At 35.4% G+C, this 25,864-nt stretch overlaps 1 protein-coding gene across 4 annotated transcripts in view; it reads left to right on the top strand.

Annotated features, from left to right (window-relative positions):
• DCAF6 (DDB1 and CUL4 associated factor 6) overlaps positions 1-25,864 on the top strand; it is a 166,001-nt gene that overhangs the window by 115,899 nt on the left and 24,238 nt on the right. For all 4 annotated transcript variants that reach the window (XM_061183138.1, XM_061183137.1, XM_061183136.1 and 1 more), the window contains 4 exons: positions 677-794; positions 5,333-5,448; positions 6,631-6,717; positions 6,952-7,279. In XM_061183138.1, coding sequence (XP_061039121.1) covers positions 677-794; positions 5,333-5,448; positions 6,631-6,717; positions 6,952-7,279 — 649 coding nt within the window. The remainder of the gene's footprint in view (positions 1-676; positions 795-5,332; positions 5,449-6,630; positions 6,718-6,951; positions 7,280-25,864) is intronic.

Here is a 25,864-nt window from a genome sequence, read left to right as displayed (position 1 = left end):
CTTTCCATAATTTAGAAAACAAATTTCTTGCAAGATTAGTCAGGAGAAGAGGATGGAATTATACCAAAACGTACGATCTTATAACATAGAGTTTTAGAAAATAACAGAGCACAATGAATTTTCTTCTCCCGCCTCCTTCCCAATAGTGTACAGGCTGTAATCCCTCCCTAGATTATAAGTCTATGAATTTGAAAGAACAGAAAGAATTTGATAGCATTTAATTGCAGCAAAGTTTTTACTAAACTTCTTTTGGAGCCCTTGCATCTTACTTCTCAGTGTTTCTGAAGGAGCCAATGATAGTTATTCTTGATGCTCTAGCAACTGAAGAAAAAGATCCTGAGCGTTCCATTAAATAAAAGTACCAAGTTTATAAAGTATGTCATTGCATGTTAATATTCTTTGATTCCCTAAAAACTAAATATGGTTCTCAAATGTGTGTGATTTTCATCTGAATCAAAGGGAGTCATGTACACAAAGCTAGAAAATGATGCAATGCCACTTTTGAAATATAGAGTGTTTCTATAACACTTGCTTTGAACTTTAAGTGAGAACCATAACAGATGTGAGAAAGAGTTATGACAAGGACAACCTAATTTAAGTTTTATAAATTTTAGGAAATGTCATCTTTTTATTGGTTTCAGAGAATTTTTTCAAATGTTTTAAACACAATTTTCAGATAACAATAATGAAAAGCTGAGCCCCAAACCAGGGACAGGTGAACCAGTTTTAAGTTTGCACTACAGCACAGAAGGAACAACTACAAGCACAATAAAACTGAACTTTACAGATGAATGGTAAGTTAATATTTTTGTGAAGATGTTCTTAGCCATTTTGTAGGATTGTATTAGATATTATTTTTAGCACTTCATCATCTTTGTTTTGCAATAATACATTGGTTCTCAAACTTTAGTGTGCTTCAGGATCACTTGGAGAGCTTGTTAAAACAGTTACTAGACCCCACTCTCAGAGTTTGAGATGGAGTCAGAGAATTTGCATTTCTAAAAACTTCCCAGGTGATACTAATATTGCTGGTCCTGGGATATTTCTTCTGATAGAAAATGCAAAAGATAAAAATAATCAATCACCAATAGACCACTAGTGCAAAAATTAATAAACCTAACATTTTGGAGCTTTTTGCAGTCTTGGTCCTATGTAAAAGGTATGTGTATGTGTATATATACATATATATTTTTGGTTTGAGTTTTAAAACATGATTTTAATCATACCTAATATATTCAGTTCTCCCCTACATTTATTTGAGTTAACTGTATAGTAAATATTCCCACAATACTACTTAGTTTTCATAAGTATTATTTTATCAGCTGTATAATAGATTCCATCAAGTGGATGTACCATAGTTTTACTTAACCATTTCCCTTTAATTAGGCAGTGAATTTATTTGTTTATTTTTACCAAATAAAACTATAATGAATATCTTTGTTTACAAGCTTTTTCCTACCTTTAAGGTTATTGATTTGGGATATTTTTCCAGAAATAAACTATATCTAGATTGAAAGATATTACAAAATTATTTTCAAAAGGATAATCTGTTATTACATTTCTCCCAGCAGCATATGAAAGTACATGTTTTGCTGTCTCCAGGCCAATGTTCAATATCAGTATATTCATTTATTTGTAATATATATTTGATTTTTAAATAATTTTTGTTTTTATTTAATTTATTACTGGTGAGTTTGAACTTTATTTAATAGTTGTATAGATTCTTTTTAATGACATTTCTGATTATATTTATTGCTCATTTAATCTAGTTAAATCTTACATTAAAAAAAAAAATCTAGTTATGTGAGCTTCTTAAATTCTTTGCCACTGTCTCATTGCCTTTTGTGTGAGAGAGACAGCACCCAAAATTTTGTATTTGAATTTATTACTATTATTATATAAATTAATATATAGATAATACAATCTTTCTTAATATATAATTAATTATATATTAATATAATTATATGTGATTAATACAGGGTGATTATATTAATCATGTAATAACCAATATATTAATTATCCTATATAATTAATATATTATTATATTAGCATATTTAATTGTATATTATATATTATGTTAGTATAATATATAATATTGCTTATAAATAATATATAATATAGTTATATATTGTTTATTAATATATAATTAATTATATGTTGATATATGATATTTATTTATTCCAATTCACTGGTTTCCATTTGTGTTTCTGTGTGTTTTTAAATATTAAACTCTTTGATTAAGTAAGATTTTCGCATATTATTGAATACCTTTCTACATTCCAAAGACTGTTCTAGACACTGGGAATGCATCAGTGAAAAAAATAGACAAAAAAACTCTGCCCTATTGGAGCTTACATTCTAGGTATGGGAGGCAGACAATAAACATAATAAGTGAATTGTATAGTATGTTAGATGGTATTAAGTGCTGTGAAAGAAAATAAGACAGGTAAAGATGTTTGGGAGACCTAGGGAAAGGGTAGGCATCATTGAGAAGATGACATTTGGACAATTTGAAGGGTAAGAAGGAGTGAGCCGTGCATATATCTGGGGGAAGAGCATTCTAGGCAGAGAGAAAACCAGTACAATGGCTCTGAAGCAGGAGCAGTCTTAGTATGTTCAAGGATCTTTAAAAAAACCCAGTGTAGCTGGAGTAGAGTGACCAGAGGAGAGAGTAGTAGCAGATAAGGTCAGCCAGGTAAGTGAGAAGGGTCTTTAAAAGGATAAAGGATATCTCTGGTTGCTGTGTAGAGAATAGGCCTTAGGTAGAAGCTGGGAGACCAGTTAAAAGGCTTTGGCAGTAAGCAAGGTGAGAGGTAGTGGTGTCTTGGACCAGGATAGGAGCAGTGGAGGTAGTAAGAAGAGATTGGATTCTAGATATGTATTTGAAGGTACAGTTAATAGAATTTCTTTATGAACTCTAGTGTTTGACCTCAACTTTTAAAAATAATGATATCTATGGCCCTTTTTCTTAGTACATGATTTAAGATCACAGAAGATTGTCATAGTTATTCTTAAGTCTTTTCTATTCTCATGTTTCTGTACAGAAGGGACTGATATCTTACAAACAATCTCATCTGAACATTTTTTAACCAAACATCTTTAGTCCCACTCTTCTTTTGAATGCTACTTTTCCTTCTTTAAAAACTGACCATGAATTATATTCTCTTATTTCTTTATCAAAAATGTAATTAGCTTTTTTCTGATTATGAAAGTATTCTGTATTCATTGTAAAAAAAAAATTCAAAAGAGTATGCAGTCTTTTTCATCTGTGCCAGCACGGTGTCTTGCTTTTATTTTAGTTTCTTTGATCCAGATAAGGCAATAGAGCACACTGACCAAGAGCTTGGGCTCTGAACCTGACTAGCTGTTGAACCTCTCTAAATATCAGTTTTCTCATCTGAAAAAGGGCATATTTAATAGAACCTACTTCAGACTTTGTTGGGAAGATTTAATGAGAACATGCAGAAAAAGTACATAGCACTTAGCACGTTGACTAGCACGTGATAGGCTTTAAATAATTGTTAGCTACAATTGTCATCTTTAATAAATTGCCTTTCAGATCCTTTGCCCAGTTTTTTACTGTGGTGTTTATCTTTTTCTTATTGATTTATGAGAGCTATATATTATAGAATTAAGTGAGGATAATATCATTTGTCTTTCATTTGTTGCAGATATTTTTCCCAGTTTGTTGTTTGTCTTTCAGTTTACTTATGGTAGTTTCGCTTTATGGTTTCAGCCTGTGAGCTAATACTCCTTGTCCTTCCCAGGATTAGGGGAAAAGTTTCTTCTTGTTTTCCTCTTATAGTTCTGTGATTTTATATCAAAAATGTTTAATCCTTTTACAATTTATTTTACCATAAAGTATGATGTAGAGCTTATAGCTCAATTTTTCTACATGGCTTTTCCTTTGTCCCAGTACCATTTATTGAACAATCTAGTCATTTATCTGTGATTTAAAATGCCATATTAACACATGCTAAATGTATTTACTTGATTACTTTGTCTTTTCCACTAATGGCTCTGTATTCCTACATCAATGCCATAATGTTTTAATTATCATAACTATTCTACACTGAGCATTTTATTTAAGCCTGTATCATAGCTTTCTCAATGGAAAAAAAAAAAAGATTTGTATATCACATTGGCTTCTCTTTACCAAAATTGCTATGCATTTCTTTCTGGCTAAAAAGAAATACATGTTCATTGCAAAAAAAATCAGAATCTAGAGAGAAATTGAAAAAAAATCACTTACAGTAATCCTACTGAGATGACATTTAACATTGGTGAATATCCTTTCTGACATTTTTCTCTGCTCATATACCCATGTAGATATACATTTTTCTTAAAACTATATTATATATGGATGCCCTTTTAAAAAAATCAAATTGACTTCTGCAATTAACCTAAAAAGGTTTTTATAAAATTTTGACAAAAGTTCCATGATAATTTGCATTGTTTATTGAGTCACTGCTGTTTGTCTATAATTAACGTTTTTTAAGTTACTGTAGCTGTTCAGTTTCTTTTTCTTGTTCACATCTATACTAAATTTAAGGAATTGTTGCATTTCTGTGAATTTAATTTTAATCTTAGTCAGATTGTTATACATTTTCCTCTATTTTCCTTCCCACTCAATCCCCTTCTTACATATATGTCATGATTTGTCACAGAATGTTCATTGAAAATTATTTATTTAAATTGGTCTGGTATTCTGCTCTAGCTAAAAATTCTAACAGAATTAGGATCATCATCAGGTAGGTATTAAAACTAAAACAGAAAACATTATCCTTCTACAAAACCATGGTGCTCAATCACTTGCCATATTTGAACAACAATCTAGAACTGGCAGTGGTCCAGGGTCCAGAGGGCAGTTCAAAGACCAAAGAAATTTCCAGGCCTCTTTTCAAGTATTAATTTAAAAGTAGCCTAGAGCAACAAAGTCTAAAAGGGCCTATGATCACAGTCTGTAAAATCATTAAGAATTTGAATGTGGTGAACCATCTGTAGTGAGAACAAGAAGAGAGATTATATAATTAAGTTAAAATTCAATAGAGAGACTTGTAAAAATATATATCAGGTCATAGAAGCATCAAACCAGTGAAGAAGCGGTCCTTTCATATTTTTAAATCTCTTTTTAAATATTAAAGTGGATTAGAATAATCACTTAGACTTTTTAAAGTGATGTTTTTCAAGTACTATTAAAATAATAAATCCTGTATTTTATTTGTAGTCAAGTTTTTTGATCAACTTCTCTAGTTGTAAAATATAAAAATTATCCTAAAAGTTCATGTTTATTAACTTCTTGGTGGGATCACTTATCTTGTCTTGATGGTAGGAGCAGTACTGCCTCAAGTTCTAGAGGAAATGGGAGCCACTGCAAATCTGAGGATCAGGAGGAATCCTTGGTCCCACAGAGCTCCACGCAACCATTAGAAGGAGAGAATGAAGCAAGTAAGGTGTTAATTTTGTTTTTGGCATGACAAAACCCAGTGTTGGATGTTTACCTATTTTTCTGATACCTCAGTGCTACAGTTTTGTTTCTTGTTTTTAATCAATTACTTTTGCCGTAATAGTCCAGTTACTGCTGTTGATAAACAAATAACAAATGCAAAAGGTAAGGACCTTAAGCATTTAAGATGGGGCATGACAGTAAAGCACAGTTCCCCTCTGTGGACACAGTGGCCAAGATAGATGGTCATCGTACTGACAGTATGTTAGATATAAATGTTGGTTTGAATTATCTTTACCATTTTTATACCTAGCAGTGAAATACAGAGTACCTATCATGATTTTTTCAAAGAGTATAGGTGGTTTATGGAGGGAAAAAAGGGATAAAATTTAAACAGGTTATGAGTAAATCCTGTTTCATACAAGAAGTGCCATTTAGAGTATGTTTTTAGAACCCTTTCCTAGAATATTTTTATGTGATCATCAAATGAAATTTAGGGGTTAGTATAGCCTAGGACAGAGTAGATTTTTCAGTACATACTTGATAAATGAAGGAATAAATGAATTGTTTTTCATTAAATGAATACATACCTCAGTATAACAGAGCTAACAAGAATAAAATATGTATAAGATGACTGTCTGGTAAGCAACTGTCCAATTAGGAACAAAAAAGACTGATCCTTCATGGGTCTTGGAATTAAATCCAGAAATAAGTATTTTCAATGGCCAAACAGAATTTATGGTGGGGCTAACTTTACTGTTTGTTCATGATAGTTCAAATTAGACCAAATGCATGACAAAAGGGCAGAAAAATACTCAGTTTTAAGTTTAGATTCTCTGAAGTTTAGAGGAAAAAAAAGCAAGATTGAGGAATGTCAGTTGTGAGGGATAATCTAAAGCAGAGATTCTTCACATAGAGTTCATGAAGGTCCACACATAGGCTTTAGGAAGAGGCAGTGGGCCGAATTGCACATCTCTTCCTGATAGCGTTTTACAGTTTTGTGGGTACATACATAGTGTTTGCATTACACTGGCAGGGCGAGGTTTTATCTGAGTGTCAAAAGTTTCTACGACCCAAAAAGGGTTAAGAACTACTTATATATAAGAAAGCTGGAGTATTAAATTGGTGTTTATTTTTCTAAAAAAAAATATTAGGATTTAATGATAATTTGGTTTAATTCCCAGAAGCTCCTGAAGAATCATCAGAGGATGTGACAGCACTTCAGGAAGGTGCGTCTGCAGAAAGCACAGTTCAGAACAGTATAGATATAGGTGAGTTGTCTTGTTCTTTTTAGATAATTCCTTCATATAGGAAAATAAGAAGCCTTAATCTGTATTAGTCTCTCCAGAGTTAGAGGCCATTTCCAAATAGATGTGTTGTGGAATTTTGTCCTTCATATAGAGGGATTAGACTTGATATTAGAAATTGTCTGTGTCAGCTCTGAAGTTAGATTAAATAATTAGTGTTGCCAACATGACCAATTGTTACTACTTATTTTCTGACAGCACAATCAGATAAGTTTATTTTTGAGCCATTGGATTCCGGTTCAGGAGAAAGGAATGACTTCAATCTTGTTAGCCCTTGTGGGGTTCCAGAAGAATCCACTTTGTCTGAAAAAGGCAAGGAACCAGGAACTTCAGATCAAACTAGCACTGAAAGTGCTACCAGTCAGAGTACCAGCAATCCCGAACCTCAATCACAAACAGAAGCCATTGGGCCTTTGGCTCAGGAGGAAACATTGGCCAGGGACTCTGCTCTCCAGGACACAGATGACAGTGATGATGACCCAGTGCTGATCCCAGGTGCAAGGTATCGAGCAGGACCTGGTGATAGGTTGGTAAATTTTTAATTAACATGAACTGTAAAGAGTATAATTCACAAGCCTTTGTTTGAAGTCACATAAAGGAGTTTCTCCATTTTTGACAGTTACTTCCTCTAAGGGTGTCTCAGTCATATAAACTCATAGAATTTTCTAAATTATAAATAATTTCATATATTACATTCTTTGAGCAAACTGTGCATTAAGAGGAGAATAAAATGTCTCATTGCTCTGTATCTTCAGCACTAAGGCTTGGTCCTCAATTTACAGATCAAGAGAAAGGAATGTTGAGAATGACCAACAGGTTATTTATGAAGTTAGGGTTATATTTAGTTGTCAGATTGCCCTGTAGACATCCTGGCCTTTATCAGTTTTTGGGTTTTTTTAATGTTCAGTTTTTCTGCTTTTCTCTTGACCCTGGATTAAGGTAGTGTGATAAAGTTCTCTTTTTGAGAACAGTATTGTTTTCTCTGACTTCTACTAAACTTAGTAACTCAATTTCAAAAATGAAAAATCACACCAAGTAACAAATATTATAACTACAGAAAAGAATTAAATTGCTAATATGTTCATATACTTTTTCCATTTTTCATATTATGTGTTCATAAGGATATATTTTATTTTTTTAGTAGATAAAGTAAATCTTTTAAAGTATATTGCATTCCATACTTTTCTAAAACTATTTCTATAATCAGTGCCATCATATCTCATTGTAAGTTCTGTCTTCTTCCAGAGAATAAAATTTTATCTTTAAAATCCTAGCTTACACAAGCATGAAGAACCCATATCACAAATTTTTATGCTCAATGTTCTGGTATTTATAAAATATTCTGACATTTCTGTCAAGTGAAAAGATTAATTTCCGATTAAAGAATGGCAATGTTATATAATGATTAAGAGCATAATGACTTATATTCTGGTTTTACCATTTACTAGCTGCTTCATCATTCAAATTACTTAATGTCTCTTTAAGGTTCAGTTTCCTTATCTATAAAATGGGGTTATGATTGTCTAGAATTGTTGTCAAAATTTAGAAAAAAATCAATCGGTCCAAGGACTTGTCTCAAATTGAAAGCACTGAATAAATGACAGGTGTATTAAACAACCAAGATATTCTGTGTAGCTACTTAGACTTTAAAAAGCAATTACAATAAGAATGGCTACAGGGATAAAGACTAACAGAGGACAAGCAAAATTCCTGAACATTGTAGCTTGCAGTTCAGTGAAACTGCCTTTTCTTAACTATGAAGATAGATATGTATCTTCCTTTAGTCATATTTGGTCAACGTGTTTACTTTGCAATGACCCTGTTTTTAAATGTAGAGGAAGTAATCTTTGCTTATATTTGTATTTAGAGACTAATCAAACATCTTCTCTTTACCTGCCACACATTAGTCTTCAAATTCTTAGTATATATTTTAGACAAGTAAAACTTAGTTTCGTTTCTTTCCATACCCAGAGGGAGTCCCTTACAATATTATTACCGCTTGATGTATACAGATAAGGTTGGCAAGCATAGCACAATTTGAAAATCAAGTTGATGGTTTCTGAAACCCCAGGTGGAGAGCTAGAGTCTATAATTATTTTAAGTTCGTAAATTTATGGCTTTCTAATTATGTAAGCAAGCATATGTCCTTGGTTTTTTTCTGTACTTACATAGCTTAAAATGATACTACGGTCATAATGGAAAATAAAATTTAAGTATCAGCTTCTAGTAAAATGCACCATGTCACTTACCAGGTCTGTTTGTTTAAATAAGAAATCATATATTTTTGGTAAATATTAGACACTTTCAAAAAATCATAATTATTTAGCATCTTCTTTTTAGGCTAATTATTTAACACTTTTACCTAGCCTGCTTTATAGCTGAGGAAACTGAGGTGCTAAGCAGGGATTTTGTATATTCTAGACCTAAGAAGATTTTTTTTTTTTTTTTACACAGTAGTGTAACATGAATGAGAAAGGAGGATTTGTGGGGAGAGTGGGTCCTAGAGAATGCAAAATGTCTTGCAGCATATTGTCCTTATTTTGGTTATCTGACTAGAAATGATAGTATCTTTCTATAGAGTGTTATCACTTACTTATCATTTTCATAATACTTAGATGATTTATATGTTTTAGGGATTCTCCTGAGGTTTGGATCTGCCACAAAATTGGCACCTGATAGCTTCACTGACCCAAGAAACCCAGGTGCTGAACTAGACTAGCAGACTCTTTTAGAGGAGAGGTGATCAGGGACAACAACCTGGAAGTGCCCCCACTTCACGCATGTACTCTTGAATTCATGCTCTCATGGTTAGGTCCAGATTTGAAACCACCTCTGGGTCTACATTTGCTTCCCTGCTTTTTTTGTTTTTTAAACTAAATATTATTTAATATTCTGTACGCTCAGTTTAGGTATTTAACCTTAGTTTGTCCTATGTATTATTTTGTTTTATTCTATAGGACATAGTAGTAGTAACAGAAGAATGATAAAATTCTTCCCATTGAGAAAGTTAATTTACTGAAAAGAGAAGACAGATACACAAGCCATTTATAAGAACATGGAAAACAGTTTTAATAAATACAATATTATATATGTATATATGTGTGTATATACACACACAAAGTTGTGCATACTGAGGTAATGCTAAAGTGATTATAGTGACTGTTTCGCAGTTACATCAGTTTTCTTTTGAAATTTACATTATTCTTTCCTAGCGATTTACCAAAAATTTGTAAATGGTGGAAAATCTTCCTTCTGACTTTTCTCTAAATAATTTTGATAGTTCCTAACTTCCTGAGCACCATCTTGATTAAATCTTGAACTACCTATATAAAATGTACTTTTCATTCCTGTACCTTTCTAAGGGCTGTTCATCCTTCAGAAAACTGCCCATTTATCTTACTTCTAAATTTGGAGGAATGGGTATGTTGACTTTTATTCTAAAGAGAGAAAGTTTAAGAAATTTTGCTTCTTCAGAACATGAAAAGAATAATTTACCAGCTTATAAATAGGCATATGAATTTTGAGAATTTCTATTTCCAAAGGGACAAAGAATTTCAAAGCTCTACTGTAAAAATACCACTTGGTTCTTAGAATCTAAGGAAACATTTCACACTTGGATGAAATGCCCAACTAAAAGGATGCATGTCTTAAAGGTCATTAAGAAACCCAGTCAAGATTAGTTTGGTTAGGCTAGAGATGTTTCCAAAATTGAAAATGGTAAAAGAGTATATACTTAGATCTGTACTTTAATTTGTATGAAGAATTACATAGTGGATCTCATAATTTTTTTGCCACACATTTAATTTTTTAAATGAAACCTAAAAAGTTTATAGCTAAGCCATTTTCAACACATTTAATAAAAATATCAAAACAGTTCTTTGCAACACAAAGTTATGATTTTTTAATAAAGATTTCCATTCTTATAATTTGGTTAAATAAATATGACCCAGGCTTTCATTTTTGAGCTGAGAACAAGCATGAGAAGGAAATGTCTTAGAAAATAAAGGCCTTAACAACTAATGTAGGTATTTTAAAATGGAATGCTCTGCTCATTAACTATAGCTAGTCTCGGTATAAATATAACCGGGACTCTCTATAGCAGAGGTCAACAGACTTTTTCCTAAAAAGCCAGATCATAAATATTTTAGGCTTTGTTGGCCAAGAGGCAAAATGGAGGCAGTTATGTAGGCATTTCTATAATCATTTTAAAAATGTAACCATTTACAAATGTAAAAACTGTTATTCTCCTGTGGGCCATTACAATAACAGGCAGCTGGCCAGATTTGCCCCAAGAGCCATAGTTCGCTGATCCCTGCTTTATAGCAAATAAGTCTTATAGAGAGAAACCAAGCTATAGTGTATGGTAGAATGCCTCTATTGACAGGTAACCAAACTTTAAAACAGTCAAATCTATGAATCACCACGTTTGGTCCCCTTTAACTTTGTCTACAGCAGGAACACAGAACATTAAATGGAAACTAAATTGAAGAAAGAAATAATTAATCAAACGTATACTTTCTAATATGGTATAAAAAAAGCAATAAATGAAAGTAGTATGTGTTTCTCTTAGTGATTTTATATATTGGATTTAGAAACAAACAGGTGCCCTTGGAATGAAAGGAAAGTGGTCAGGTTTATTATTTAGATGGTCTTCATGTAAACTGTTTTCACAGCGCCAAATCCATCTTCTAGTAAACGGAATGATGGCCTGGCTGATAGCTCTTCCTCTTGCCAAACCCAAGAGGTTTTTTGCTCTCTAAAAAAAGACAAGTATCTAAGTAAGCTTCCTGAAGAAGTTCTCACATAGTCTTGAATAGTTTTTAGTTAATAGACTCAATTAAGATGCTGTAAAGATTTTTTATGTAAAGATTAAAGATATTAACCCTATATTGCCTGTTACTTTTTTAAAAAATATTTATTTGCATAGAAATTTGGTTCCATTTACCTACTCTGGACTCTATGGAACATGGCCTTCATTTTTAAAGCCAAAATTCTTTGCATACTGTAAATTTGCTATCATCTATTTAGTCATCATTATAATCACTTTTTCAGTATTTCTAGTGATTCAAGTTTATTCTTTATTAAAATTGCAGAGGAAAAGTAATCATAGAGAAAGAACTGAACTCCTAGGGAGTTAAAAGCTCTGTTATTCTTTGCTTGCTGGTTATACAGTCTTATGGTTAGGACAAATGAGTCAGCTCAGGGCTTAATTATTTAGTTCCCAAAGGGCAACTCAGCCCTGGGGAGCTAGTGTGTTCCAGTGGAGGGTATTGATAATATGAATCTGAACCTAACAGGGTTAGGTTCTAATTTTTTTTTAAAGATAAAAGGGATTAAGTGCAATGTCTTCCTTCTAATCTATCTTCAATGAGTGTTTCTGTTTCCTTAATTTCCTCATACACATTTAGTTGAATGACATATTCTCACATAATACCCTAAGTTACAAAGGGAAACAAAAGTATTTTAGATTTAGATGATTAATGATGAAAGTGGTGGCCTTAATGCTTTAAATATTTGGTTCTTTGAAGTCTTTGTGAGTGACTTTAGTTATTGTGTTCCCTTCACTAGATTTAATATCAGAGGAACAACAATAGGTGATAGAATAATGAGGTAATTCAGTATGTTCCTTCATTATTTTACTTTTTCTTTATGATGAATTTGCCAGGTCCTCTTTTTCCACAGCTAACCACCTTTCCTATTAACAGTTAATACTTCTTTGAACTTAACTGAACTCTAAGTGCTAAGTATTATAAAGCGGGTTGCTTTTCACAAACTATATTTAGCTGCATGCACTGCATGGGAATAGAATGAAAAGAAATTTCCTGTGTGCAGATATAATTGATGTTCACTTCAAGTGTGTCATATGATAAAGTAACTATAATCTGAAAGGATGTATTTTAAATATTAGTTACTTGCTTTGGCTATTTTGTTGAAGAATGCAACTTATGTTTTTCTAGAACTTGATTGGAGGTAACAATTAGCAACTTTTTGGTATTATTCAAAAATACTCCTTTTCCTTGAGATCAGTAACAAAAAATGGACTTGAGTCTAATTCTGTGCATAGGTTTAAGATTCTGATTTTTTTAAAGAAAGCAGTTTTCTCATAAATTGGTTAGTAACTTAGTATCACACGTCAAGTGATACATAACTCTCAAACACTTCTGTAATTTGAAGACTAACAAAGGGGTACATTTTTATAAATTTATTTATTTATTTATTTATGGCTGTGTTGGGTCTTCGTTTCTGTGCGAGGGCTTTCTCCAGTTGCGGCGAGCGGGGGCCACTCTTCATCGCGGTGCGCGGGCCTCTCACTGTTGCGGCCTCTCCCGTTGCGGAGCACGGGCTCCAGACGCGCAGGCTCAGTAGTTGTGGCTCACGGGCTTAGTTGCTCCGCGGCATGTGGGATCTTCCCAGACCAGGGCTCGAACCCGTGTCCCCTGCATTGGCAGGCAGATTCTTAACCACTGCGCCACCAGGGAAGCCCAGGGGTACATTTTTAAATGTAACTTTAAAGTGAACCTCAGTTCCATTATTCATTTACCCAAAACCTGGGTTACTGACAAAATCGACCTTGTACCTAATTCTAGTGGCACATGTCTGTTATTTATCATATGTTTCTAAAACAAAGTGGAATATAAAACATAATATATAGCAACAATCAGAAATGTAAAATTAGTAGAGTTCCTCATGGGGAATACAGAAATGATGAAATAAGCCAAAAATATTGTAGCTACATAGAAATCCCTGGTTACGTCCCATTCTCACAAGGATTCTCATATAAACATCTCAAAATTGCTTTTGCTTTTGTGCTGGTGTTTATAGACTTTTTTAACATTAAGGTATCTTTGGAGTAACTTTTTGTAAATTAGTCTGTTGGTAATTATCACTTTCTAATTAAATAATAGTAGAATGGAATTTGTTTCAGGGCTTTTTGATTTTCTGATTTATACCCTGCATCCTAAACACTCAAAGCCAATTTCTACTTTTACAGTGAAGATTGCAACCTAAAAGTACCATGTCGCTCTAAATGAGTTATAGAAAAGCTAAAACGTTGAAGTGGAAGGCATTCTGTGTTATGGCTGTTGCCAAGAATTGCTCATATTCTCTACATCAGCCATATTCGGAGTGTCTCTGAATACACCTTATGCCTCCATATCTTACTCTGTGCCCTCTAACTGAAATGACCTCCTGTTACCATCACCATCATCATCATTTTGGCCACCTCAACTTTCAACATGCATCTTTCTTTTTTTTTTTTAATATTTATTTATTGATTGATTTTTGGCTGCTTCGGGTCTTAATTGCGGCACATGGGCTTCTCTCTAGTTGTGGCACGTGGGCTCCAGAGCATGCGGGCTCCGTAGTTGTGGTGTGCAGGCTCTCTAGTTGCGGCATGCAGGCTTAGTTGCCCCGTGGCATGTGGGATCTTGGTTCCCCGACCAGGGATCCAACCCGTGTCCCCTGCATTGGAAAGCGGATTCTTAACCACTGGACCACCAGGGAAGTCCCCTCAACATGCATCTTAAGCGGCTCTTTTTTGAAATTTTTCCTGGCTATACATTGCATAATCCCAAGTAGGATTGAACATATCTTCTGTGTGCCTTTATATGTATCTGTTATGCTACCTGTAACACTTTATTGTGTATATGTGTGTATATGTTTCCCTATGTAAGATGTAAGCACCTTTAAGGCCAGCATACTACATACATGAATACATAAATAAAAGTTGACAAAGAAGACACCTTTTTATCTAAAACTATAGCTAACTAAATTTTTATTCATATTTCCTTAGATAATCTGGCTTATTGTCTTCTTCCTCTGCTTCCTAAAATTTGAAATAAATGAAAAGCTATGAATTACTTTTTTAGGAGTCTGACAACATTCCCACACATTTGATGACGTGCTAGAAAGACTCACAGAACTAAGAGTCACTTGTAATCATGGCTATAGTTTATTATGACAAGGGAAAAACACATCAGATGGAATCTGGAAGAATCCAAGCATAAGCTTCCAACATTCTCCCACCCAGTGTGGTCCATACAATGTGCTCATTCTTCCAGTGATAAAATGCAGTTAACACTTGTGTAGTGTTTCTGCCCAGAGAAGCCTGCTTAATTAAGACTCGAAATCCAGCAGTTTTATTGGGGCTGATCATATAGGCACCCTCTGCACCCAGCCACAACCCCCTAAATTCCAGACCCTGAAGGAAAGTAGGTGTTCACTATGAATCACATTATTTGTACAGACCGTCTAGGCAAGCAGGTACATCAGGGTTCAGTGTCTCAGACAGGCAGAACAATGGAGGAAACATTACAAAGGTCAAGTTCTCTTTAGAGGTAGCAGCATCAGGCCTGCTATCCTTTATTTTTATTTAGTAACACATTTTGAGGCAAAGAATACAGTCTGCCCCCACCCCCGTACCACCCAGACACAAAAGGACTAGAAACAGCAAGATTCTGTAGCAACTCATCCACCTCTCTTATTTCAGATACTTGTAAAAGGTATGTGTTGAAATGACTGAAATTCCAATCCAGAGACCTTGTTGGTGACAGTAGATGACTTAGTAACACTAACATGGTTTTTACTATAGACAAGTGCTTTAAAGAACTTAAAAGTATTATTTTTAGAAACACAAATAACATATCTTTTCTAAATTTCTATTCATAGATTCATTTGGCCAACAAACTTTTTTTTTATTGATAATTTAAAGGTAAATTTGAGCTTAACTCGGAATAATCACAAACTCTAAATTTGGAGACTCAAGTCAATGAGGTTTTCTTTCTAAAAACCACTAAGTTAATATGAGAAAAATGTATATATAGTATAAATTAAGAGAATTGAACTTCGTATACTGGTATCTAGAGTTAAAATGAGCATATTCAGTGAGGCATAAGTAAGTAGAATTTAACTTATTCTTTTGTTTTAATATCTTTTGCCTAGGGAATGTTTCTTTGACACATGCCATAGCAACTTGGTTCTTGTCCCAAAGTCTTATAGCTGTTCTGAAAATAGAGAAATATTTGTTACAGAAACTCTCCTGTTGCAGGGGGCAGGGGAAGAGGTAGGGATTGAGAATAGCATCCGTATGCTTATAAAAACCTAATATTTTGATCTTTGAATGGAAAAAGTCAATCTCAAGTTTTGTAAATAAATGCAAACTCAACTTATTTTTATTTATTTATTTATTTTTTGGCTGCGTTGGGTCTTCGTTGCTGCGCGTGGGCTTTTCTCTAGTTGCGGCGAGCAGGGGCCGCTCTTCTTTGTGGTGTGTGGGCTTCTCACTGCAGTGGCTTCTCTTTGTTGCGGAGCACGGACTCTAGGCACGCGGGCTTCAGTAGCTGTGGCACGCAGGCTCAGTAGTTGTGGCTCGTGGGCTCTAGAGCGCAGGCTCAGTCAGTAGCTGTGGTGCATGAGATTAGTTGCTCCGCGACATGTGGGATCTTCCCGGACCAGGGCTTGAACCCGTGTCCCTTGCATTGGCAGGCAGATTCTTAACCACTGTGCCACCAGGGAAGTCTGCAAACTCAACTTACTTAAAGATAGAAGGATTTAATCTTTGATTAAGCCATCTTTTTCTACCCTAATATTTTGTTCTTTTACAAGCTATTTTAATAATATCAATAGTATTGATTAATTTTACCACTCTAGCTATATGTTTTGTTGTTGTTGCTTTTTGGCCACACCACCTGGCATGGGGGATCTTAGTTCCTTGACCAGGGATGGAACACATGCCCCCTGCACTGGAGGCACAGAGTCCTAAGCACTGGACCGCCAGGGAATTTCCAACTCTAGCTATATGTAAATATGTTTTATAAAAGGATTTTTTTACCATGTTGAAAACAATAGGCAAAGTAATTCACTTTATATTTTTAGTGCTATTTAAGAATGTCTTTTTGTAGTTTGGCCTAGTTGTTTTTTTAACTACTAAATGTGCCAGTTTAATATCTTTTTAAAAAAATAAGGCTTATAGACTCTTTCTGATTGATGTAACTTTCTAATTTGAGCTTGGAGACATCTAAAGAAATTTTGCTGACCATTTTAGAAACAGAATTTTCTAGAATATGAAGTATTAAAAATAAAATATAAAGACTCAGGGAAGAGAAAAGGATCAAAATGTAAAGTCAGGAATCTGGGTTTTATTTTCTTAGGTCAAATGTACTTCCTTCAGATTCACTGTCTTTTTTTCCCATCTATTAAATGCTATTTTCAAAATAAAATAATAGCTAATACGTTGAGATGTTTTTACTTTGAAATTCCTGGATAATCAGTTTTGTATTGATTAGTTAATTCAATAAACTATATGAACCAGACACTGTGGTGGATGCTGGTGATATAAGGATAATGAAGACACATCCTCTCTGAGCTGTCGGTTCAGTGAGGTACACAGACACGCATGAATAATTACAACACAGTAATTGCAGTGATAGAGCCTTGCATAGGCAATGGGATTATTAAGGGCCTAATCTGAGGAAAGGGAGAATTGTATTTTTATAATTCTTGGTTTGTGACACACTGTCATTGTTGATTCATGGTTAGCTCATTTTCTTTATTATTTATTAATGTAATAAATACCCATGAACCCGCCACCCAACCCAAGAACTAGAAAACTGCTAGTACCTTAGATCTACCTATACTCCTCCCCATTCTGTCCCCCTGCCCACTATACCAGTGGTAATCATTCTCCTGAATGTTATGTGTATCGTGCGTTGCTTTAAAAAACAAAGAGTTACCAGATAATTACCAGACATAAATGCAAAAACAATGTATTATTTAATTTATTTTACCCACTTTTGAACTTTATAAAAAAGGATATCTCACTATAAATGGGACTTGCTATCTTTTTTTCCAGTCAACAATATGTTACTAAGATTGATCCATACTGTTATGTACAGCTGTTGCTCAATCAGCTTTACTGCTGTATTATAAATTATTGTACAACTATACCATAATTTATCCTTTTTCCTGTTAATAGGCATTTAGGTTGTTTCCAGTGTTGACCTGAAACAAATAGACTGCTAGATATTTCTCTAGCAAAGATGAGTTTATTTGGGATCAGTCAGAGAATTGCAGTTTGGAGTCTGCAACCATGATGAGCTACACACAGGTGTCTCCCCCTCCCCCACCCCACCCCCGCAAGGGAAGGATAATGCTTTCATAGAGAGGAAAAGGAAGGTGAGAGGGCTATGGTAAATAAAGAGTACGGCTTTTCATTGGCTGAGTCTTTTTCAGGAAAGAAGAGATGTCTTCCTTCTTCCTATTGGGCTCTGCTGTGGTCGCAGGACATGAGATCTCCCCCTTCCAAACTCCCAACTGTATTTAATTCAAATTTCTGTGTTTTAATTTTTAACATTTCCCCCTTTTGATCAAGACCTTTCTCTGAAAGCATTGCTGATCAAGAGTCAGGTTTTCTAGTTTTAGCTTTTTGTCCTTCAGTATCATGAAGGACTTTTGCTGGGTGTAGCATCTCACATTGGAGGGAAAGTGCACAGATTAGAAACCTATTAAGGTCACATTTGAGTAACAAGGAAGGAAGGGTAGGAGGGAAAACTCTAAGGTACTTTTTGTCTAAAGTCCATATGTTATCAAGATCGTAGACGTTGGAGATCACCTGAAGCATTATGTCATCATCAAAGGTTTAGCAACAAACTTCCAACAAGCCTGTTCTGGATATCTTGGGAAAACTGTTTCATCAGATGTCATCTGCTTCAGTTCCAGGAAATCTTTTCTTTCAGGTCACCAGATTATGTGCAGGTCCAGTCAGGGTTTGGTGCTTTATTTAGGTGTCTCATGTGAATCTAAGAGTCTATTCCTTGGGAGCCTGGCAGCACAAGGGTTGGTTAGCAGTACTCGATAGGGGCCTTTCCAGCAAGGTTGAAGACAGTTCATCTGGAAGTGTCGTTTTTAAAAGACAAAATTTCCAGATTGCAAGGTGTGATGCTTCCAAGTTTTCATCTCCCAAGGGCGCACTGTGAAAAGATTGCTCTGTCAAAACTTGTTTTTTTGGCCGCACTGCGCGGCTTGCAGGATCTTAGTTCCCTGACCAGGGATCAAACTCGGTCCCCCTCCAGTGGAAGCATGGAGTCCTAACCACTGGACCACCAGGGAATTCCCAAAACATTATTTTTAATAGAAGCGATTAGGCTTTTGCAATATTAGAGTATCTCTCCTTTTATCAATGTTAGGTCAAAAGAAGCAGAAGCCAAGTGCATTGGGCATTTTGTGACTATCTCAAAGGCTAAGCGTTTATGAGTTCCAAAAGGGGCGGACCTGAAATTTAGAAGGACCAGCCGCAATGCTTTTGGCCAAGGTATTTTGAGGGCCTTTACAAATTTTGCCAACTGAATCTTAATACCAGTAGTGCGTTCGACTAAACCAGAGGATTGAGGGTGGTAAGAACAGTAATAGTGTTGTAAAACTATCCAAACAGCACAGACATTTTGAAGCACCTGGGCAATCACTGTGAAGTTAAGGAGGATTTCCCCAGGTAGGGATAATCTTTTCCAAAAGAAATTTATCCGCAGAAGAGGCAGTATAGCCTGTCTGCAAGGGAAGGCTTTGGTCCAGTGTGAAAACATACAGACCATAACTAAAACATATTTATATCCATTAGATGGAGTAAATTGTGTGAAATCCATTTGCTGGATCTCTAATGGTCCATTAGGCGGTTTAAAATGTCTGGGAACAGTATGAACAGGCTTCCCTGGGTTGTACTTTGGAAAAGTGGGACAAGTGAGATAGGCACTTTTTGCAGCCTTATTAATGTTTCCCCATCAATACTGATTCATGAAGACTAACATTTTTTTAGTAGGTTAATGGTTTAGTGCATGTACAGTGGTGAGAAGTGGGAATTTTAGACTCCAGGGTAAAACTGGGTTCTTACTTGGTCCAAACCAGAGCTTTCTCTTTTTTATCACACCAACAATTGTTGAATTTCCAATCTTGTTTTCCCTTTTCTGAGGCCAACTGTTGGGATTCTCTAGCCAGTTTTTCTAAATTATCATTTGGGGAAATATCCCTTTGGACTATGACAGTGGTTTGGCTACTGTTGGTTCCTTTAAGGGCAGCCTTCCTTTCAGAAATATCGGCAAGGTGATTTCCCTTAGCTTCCAGAGAGTCAAGTTTAGAATGCCCCAGAATCTTAATAATAGCTGAAAGTGGGAGGTAAGAGTATTGCATTCATAATTTCTGAACATAGGGGCCATTTTAAAATTTTATGTCCACCGGAAGTAAGGAAGCCACATTGCTTCCATAACATTCCAAAATCATGAGCTACTCCAAAAGCATATCTACTAATTAGTATTGAGTTGGCTAAAAAGTTTCTTTCGGTTTTAAGTAAAAATAAAAGACATTTTTCATTTTCACCAAGAATTTTATTGAACAACGTATTCACTAACCGAATGAACTTTTTTGGCCAACCCAATATAATATTGGCAGTTTTATCCTTGGCTAAAGTACAAGCCTGTGTAAGGGTGTATAATTCAGCCTGTTGGGTCAAAGTAGCCATAGAAAAAGATGCTGCCTCAACAACACTAAAAGGAGTTGGAATAACATACCCAGCTCAGTATTCGCCATTGTCACCTTTTAAAGAACCATCAGTGAACCATGAGAAGTTGGCATTATTACCTGATGGAATTTCCTGTAGATCATCACGAGGAGTCAGGAGTTAGTTCATCAGCATTAAGCAGTCATGAGGGACTTTGAAAATGATGGAGGGGAGAAGAGTAGCCAGGATAAGGTATTACAACGTAGAAGAATGGTGTGAGGGGCAGCTAACAAAAGGATTTAACAGGAGGTGAGGTAGCTGGCAGAGAAATGTTGAGTGTGATGAGAATTCAGGAGAGCTTCTACTGCATGAGGTACAAAAATGGTTAAAGCGGATCCCGTAATGATTTTCTCAGTGGCCTTAACCAAAAGGGCAGTGGCCTTAATAGCTCTAAGGCAAGGGGGGTATCCCTGTACCACAGGGTCCAGTTGCTGGCTGTAATACCCTATGGGGCGATGTTTTGGGGTCAGCACCCCAAGGGCATTCCCTTTCTTTTCATATACAAAAAGAAAAAGGGGGATGTGGTCATTGGGATGCCCAAAGACAGGTGGGTTCATCAAACTCTCCTTTAAGGCCTTTAAAGGCTATGTTGTCTCCTTCTTCCCATAAAATTGGGCCGGGGTTGTTATTGTTAAGGAAAACATAGAAATTTGGCCATAAGAGAGAAATTTGGAATCCAGTTTCGTCAATAACCAACCAAACCAGGAAAACCTGACAGTTGGCACTAAGTTTTGAGTTTTGGGAAACTTAGGACATCATGAAGTCTGTCAAGATCTAGGTAGCCCTCGTTCTGATATCAGATGCCCTAAATATTGAATCTGGGTTTGGGCAAACTGCAATTTTTCTTTGGCAACTTTAAGCCTTTAAGGCTAAAAGCTTTAGCAAGTGAATACTGTCTTCCTTTGAGGAGGCTTGAGAAGGAGAGCAAAGAAGCAAATCATCCACATATTGCAAAGTAGAACCTCTAGGGAACTTTTCTGTTTTGTTTTGTTTTCTAAATTTTTATTGGAGTATAGTTGATTTACAATGTTGTGTTAGTTTCAGGTGTACAGTAGAGTGAATCAGTTATACATATATCTACTCTTTTTTTTTTTTAGATTCTTTTCCCAGATAAGCCATTCAGAGTACTGAGTAGAGTTCCCTGTACTATACAGCAGGTTCTTATTAGTTATCTATTTTATATATAGTAGTGTGTATATGTCAGTTGCAGTCTCCCAATTTATCCCTCCCCACCCTTGTCCTCTGTTAACCATAAGTTTGTTTTCTACATCCGTGACTCTACTTCTATTTTGTAAATAAGTTTCTAGGGAACTTTATATCATCCAGATCAGCCTTCAGAATCTGTGATAAATAAGAACTCTTAGTAAAACGCTGAGGCATTACTGTCCAGGTGAAAATTTTTTGTTCCTAAGTGAAGGCAAAAAGGTATTAGCTAGCTTCATCACCTGGAATACTAAAGAATGCACTGCATAAATCAATTACAATAAAAAAAGAAAAATTGCTTCTGGCAGGAATGGCTGTTAGTAACATATGAGTGTTAGGAACAACAGTGTCAAGGGGTGACAGTGTTATTTACTGCTCAGAGGTCCTGGACAAACCTTCACCCTCTGCCCTTACGTTTTCTCACCAGAAAAATGGGAGAGTTATAGGGGCTAGTATAAAGGATAATGAGACCTTGAGCCTTGTAATCTTCTATTATGGGTTTTATGCCTTGAAGGGCTTCTGTACTTATAGGATATTGATTAATTCTGGGAAGAGTTTTGAGGGGCTTATTTGAATTTTGATGGGAGGTACACTGTGAATTTTGCCAACATCAGTTTGCCCATCAGGAAGGTGGTAGTTGATTCAATAGGGACAAATGGTCAGTGTTTCCAAGAATCTGCTCTAGTTCTGTTAGAAACTAAACAAATAAAAGATGTCGAAGGATCATTTAATTCACCTGGTGGGTTACTTTGATGACTACTATCAATTTCTAGAATTATTTCTCCCTTTTGGGAGAAATAAATTCCAGCATGATACTTCTCTAAGAAGTCTTAGTTTAATAAATGGGTAGGGGTAGAGGGATAGAGGAACTAAGGAGAATAGGGCATGTATCTCTCAAACACCTAAACAAGAAGGAATAGATTCAGAGACAGGAACCCCCTTGAGGTTCATTAGAGATCCCCACTATTTGAACTGTTTATTACTCCAAGGCAGGGGCTGTTTTATAGTAGTGGGTTGAGCACTGAGTGTGGCTTTGGTGTCAGGCCTGGAAGAGATTCCCCAATCTGGAGAAATGTTTATCCAAGCCAATTAAGAGGGAGGATTGGGAAAAGCCAATATTCCTCGGAGCTCCCATCTTTGAGAATTGGGAGGACATTGGAAAGGCTGATTAGAGGGCTGAAGGTGCTTAAAGCACTTAGTTTGTAACAATCTCTTTTCCAGTGTCAGGATGCAACATTAGAAATGGAAGGTAGAATGGTAGTTGCCAGAGGTTGGGATAAGGGAGAACAGGAGAATTGTTGAATGGACACAGAGATTCAGTTTTGAACAAAAAATTACATTCCAATCACAGTGTATACGTATTTAGCAAAAAAACATCTTTGGCAAAAGGTTATACACTTAAAATGTCCTTATATAAGCTGCCTCTTTTGTTTGTACGCTGTTTGGGATTCTAATTTAATTTTCTAAGAAATAAATGAACAGCATATCTGTTTTCATTAAACAGTAAATATTTGTTGAATGAGTGAGTAAATCAATTCTTTAAGCAGTGGGATGCTATAGAAATTATTCCACCTTGGGAGAAACATGACCAGATTTATGTCTTAGATCATTTTGGCAGCTTCATAGATGGCTGATTGGAAGGGAGTAAAATTGAAAACAGCAAGACGACCTAAGAGGCTATTGCAATAGGCCAGGTGAGAGATGATGAGGGGTCCAATCTAAGGTGATAGCAGTGGGAAATGAGAAGAGTGGACAGATGGATGTATGTATGTAGTCATACATTTATTTAAGGGATGGTTTGTTTAATGACTGTCTTTCTCCATATTCTCTAAATGTTTTCATTCACTATAATATATTCAATGCCTAATTGTCTCCAATTATAATAGTGGATTCATCTATTTCTCCTTACAGTTCTACCAGTTTTCGTCTCACGTATTTTGACCCTCTGTAGTTAGACATGCACATTAAGGATTGTTATGTCTTCATGAAGAGTTGATTCCTTTATCATTATGTAATGCTCTTTTTTACCCCTGATAATTTTGCTTACTTTGGAGTCTACTCCCTCTGAAAAAATTATAGTTAACCCCTGCTTTGTTTTGATTAATGTTAGAATGGTATATATATTTTTTCATTCATTTACTTTTACTCTATGGGAGTCTATATTTAAAGTGAGTTTTTTTGTAGACAACAGATAGTTGGGTCGTATTTTTTGATCCACTCTGACAATCTCTGTCTTTTGATTAGTATATTTAGAACATTGACATTCAGAGTGATTATTGATATAGTTGGATTAATGTCTACCATATTCATTGGTGTTTTCTATCTTGCCCTTGTTCTTTGTTCCTGTTTTGGTCTTCCACTCTTTTTTTGCCTTTTGTGTTTTTTTTTTTTCCAACATCTTTATTGGAGTATAATTGCTTTACAGTGGTGTGTTACTTTCTGCTTTATAACAAAGTGAATCAGCTATACATATGTCCCCATATCTCCTCCCTCTTGCGTCTCCCTCCCACCCTCCCTATCCCACCCCTCTAGGTGGTCACAAAGCACCGAGCTGATCTCCCTGTGCTATGCGGCTGCTTCCCACTAGCTGTCTATTTTACATTTGGTAGTGTATATATAACAATACCACTTTCTCATTTCGTCCCAGCTTACCCTTTCCCCTCCCCGTGTCCTCAAGTCCATTCTCTACGTCTGCGTCTTTATTCCTGTCCTGCGCCTAGGTTCTTCATAACGATTTTTTTTTTTTTTTTTAGCTACCATATATATGTGTTAGCATACGGTATTTGTTTTTCTCTTTCTGACTTACTTCACTCTGTGTGACAGACTCTAGGTCCACCCACCACACTACAAATAACTCAATTTCGTTTCTTTTTATGGCTGAGTAATATTCCATTGTATATATGTGCCACACCTTACTTATCCATTCATCTGTCAGTGGGCACTTAGGTTGCTTCCATGTCCTGGCTATTGTAAATAGAGCTGCAATGAACACTGTGGTACATGAGTCTTTTTGAATAAGGCAAAAAGTTATACACTGTTAACCTTGGTTTTCTCATGGTATATGCCCAGTAGTGGGATTGCTGGGTCGTATGGTAGTTCTATTTTTAGTTTTTTAAGGAACCGTCATACTGTTCTCCATAGTGGCTGTATCGATTTACATTCCCACCAGCAGTGCAAGAGGGTTCCCTTTTCTCCACACCCTCTCCGGCATTTATTGTTTCTAGATTTTTTGATGACGGCCATTCTGACTGGTGTGAGGTAATACCTCAATGTAGTTTTGATTTGCATTTCTCTAATGATTAGTGACGTTGAGCATTCTTTCATGTGTTTGTTGACAATCTATATCTTCTTTGGAGAAATGTCTGTTTAGGTCTTCTGCCCATTTTTGGATTGGGTTGTTTGTTTTTTTGATATTGAGCTGCATGAGCTGTTTATAAATTTTGGAGATTAATCCTTTGTCAGTTGCTTCCTTTGCAAATATTTTCTCCCATTCTGAGGGTTGTCTTTTCATCTTGTTTATGGTTTCCTTTGCTGTGCAAAAGCTTTTAAGTTTCATTAGGTCCCATTTGTTTATTTTTGTTTTTATTTCCATTTCTCTAGGAGGTGGGTCAAAAGGGATCTTGCTGTGATTTATGTCATAGAGTGTTCTGCCTGTGTTTTCCTCTAAGAGTTTGATAGTGTCTGCCCTTACATTTAGGTCTTTAATCCATTTTGAGTTTATTTTTGTGTATGGTGTTAGGGAGTATTGTAATTTCATTCTTTTACATGTAGCTGTCCAGTTTTCACAGCACCACTTATTGAAGAGGCTGTCTTTTCTCCACTGTATAGTCTTAACTCCTTTATCAAAAATAAGGTGACCATATGTGTGTGGGTTTATCGCTGGGCTTTCTATCCTGTTCCATTGATCTATATTTCTGATCTATATTTCTGTGCCAGTACCATACTGTCTTTGATTACTGTAGCTTTGTAGTATAGTCTGAAGTCAGGGAGCCTGATTCCTCCAGCTCCATTTTTCTTTCTCAAGATTGATTTGGCTATTCGGGGTCTTTTGTGTTTCCATACAAATTGTGAAATTTTTTGTTCTAGTTCTGTGAAAAATGCCAGTGGTAGTTTGATAGGGATTGCATTGAGTCTGTAGATTGCTTTCGGTAGTAGAGTCATTTTCACAATGTTGATTCTTCCAATCCAAGAACATGGTATATCTCTCCATTTCTTTGTATCATCTTTAATTTCTTTCATCAGTGTCTTATAGTTTTCTGCATACAGGTCTTTTGTCTCTTTAGGTAGGTTTACTCCAAGGTATTTTATTCTTTTTGTTGCAATAGTAAATGGGAATGTTTCCTTAATTTCTCTTTCAGATTTTTC

This window comes from Eubalaena glacialis, chromosome 3 (genome assembly GCF_028564815.1).
Source record: "Eubalaena glacialis isolate mEubGla1 chromosome 3, mEubGla1.1.hap2.+ XY, whole genome shotgun sequence".
Taxonomy (NCBI): domain Eukaryota; kingdom Metazoa; phylum Chordata; class Mammalia; order Artiodactyla; family Balaenidae; genus Eubalaena; species Eubalaena glacialis.
This window is presented reverse-complemented; position numbering and strand designations above follow the sequence as displayed.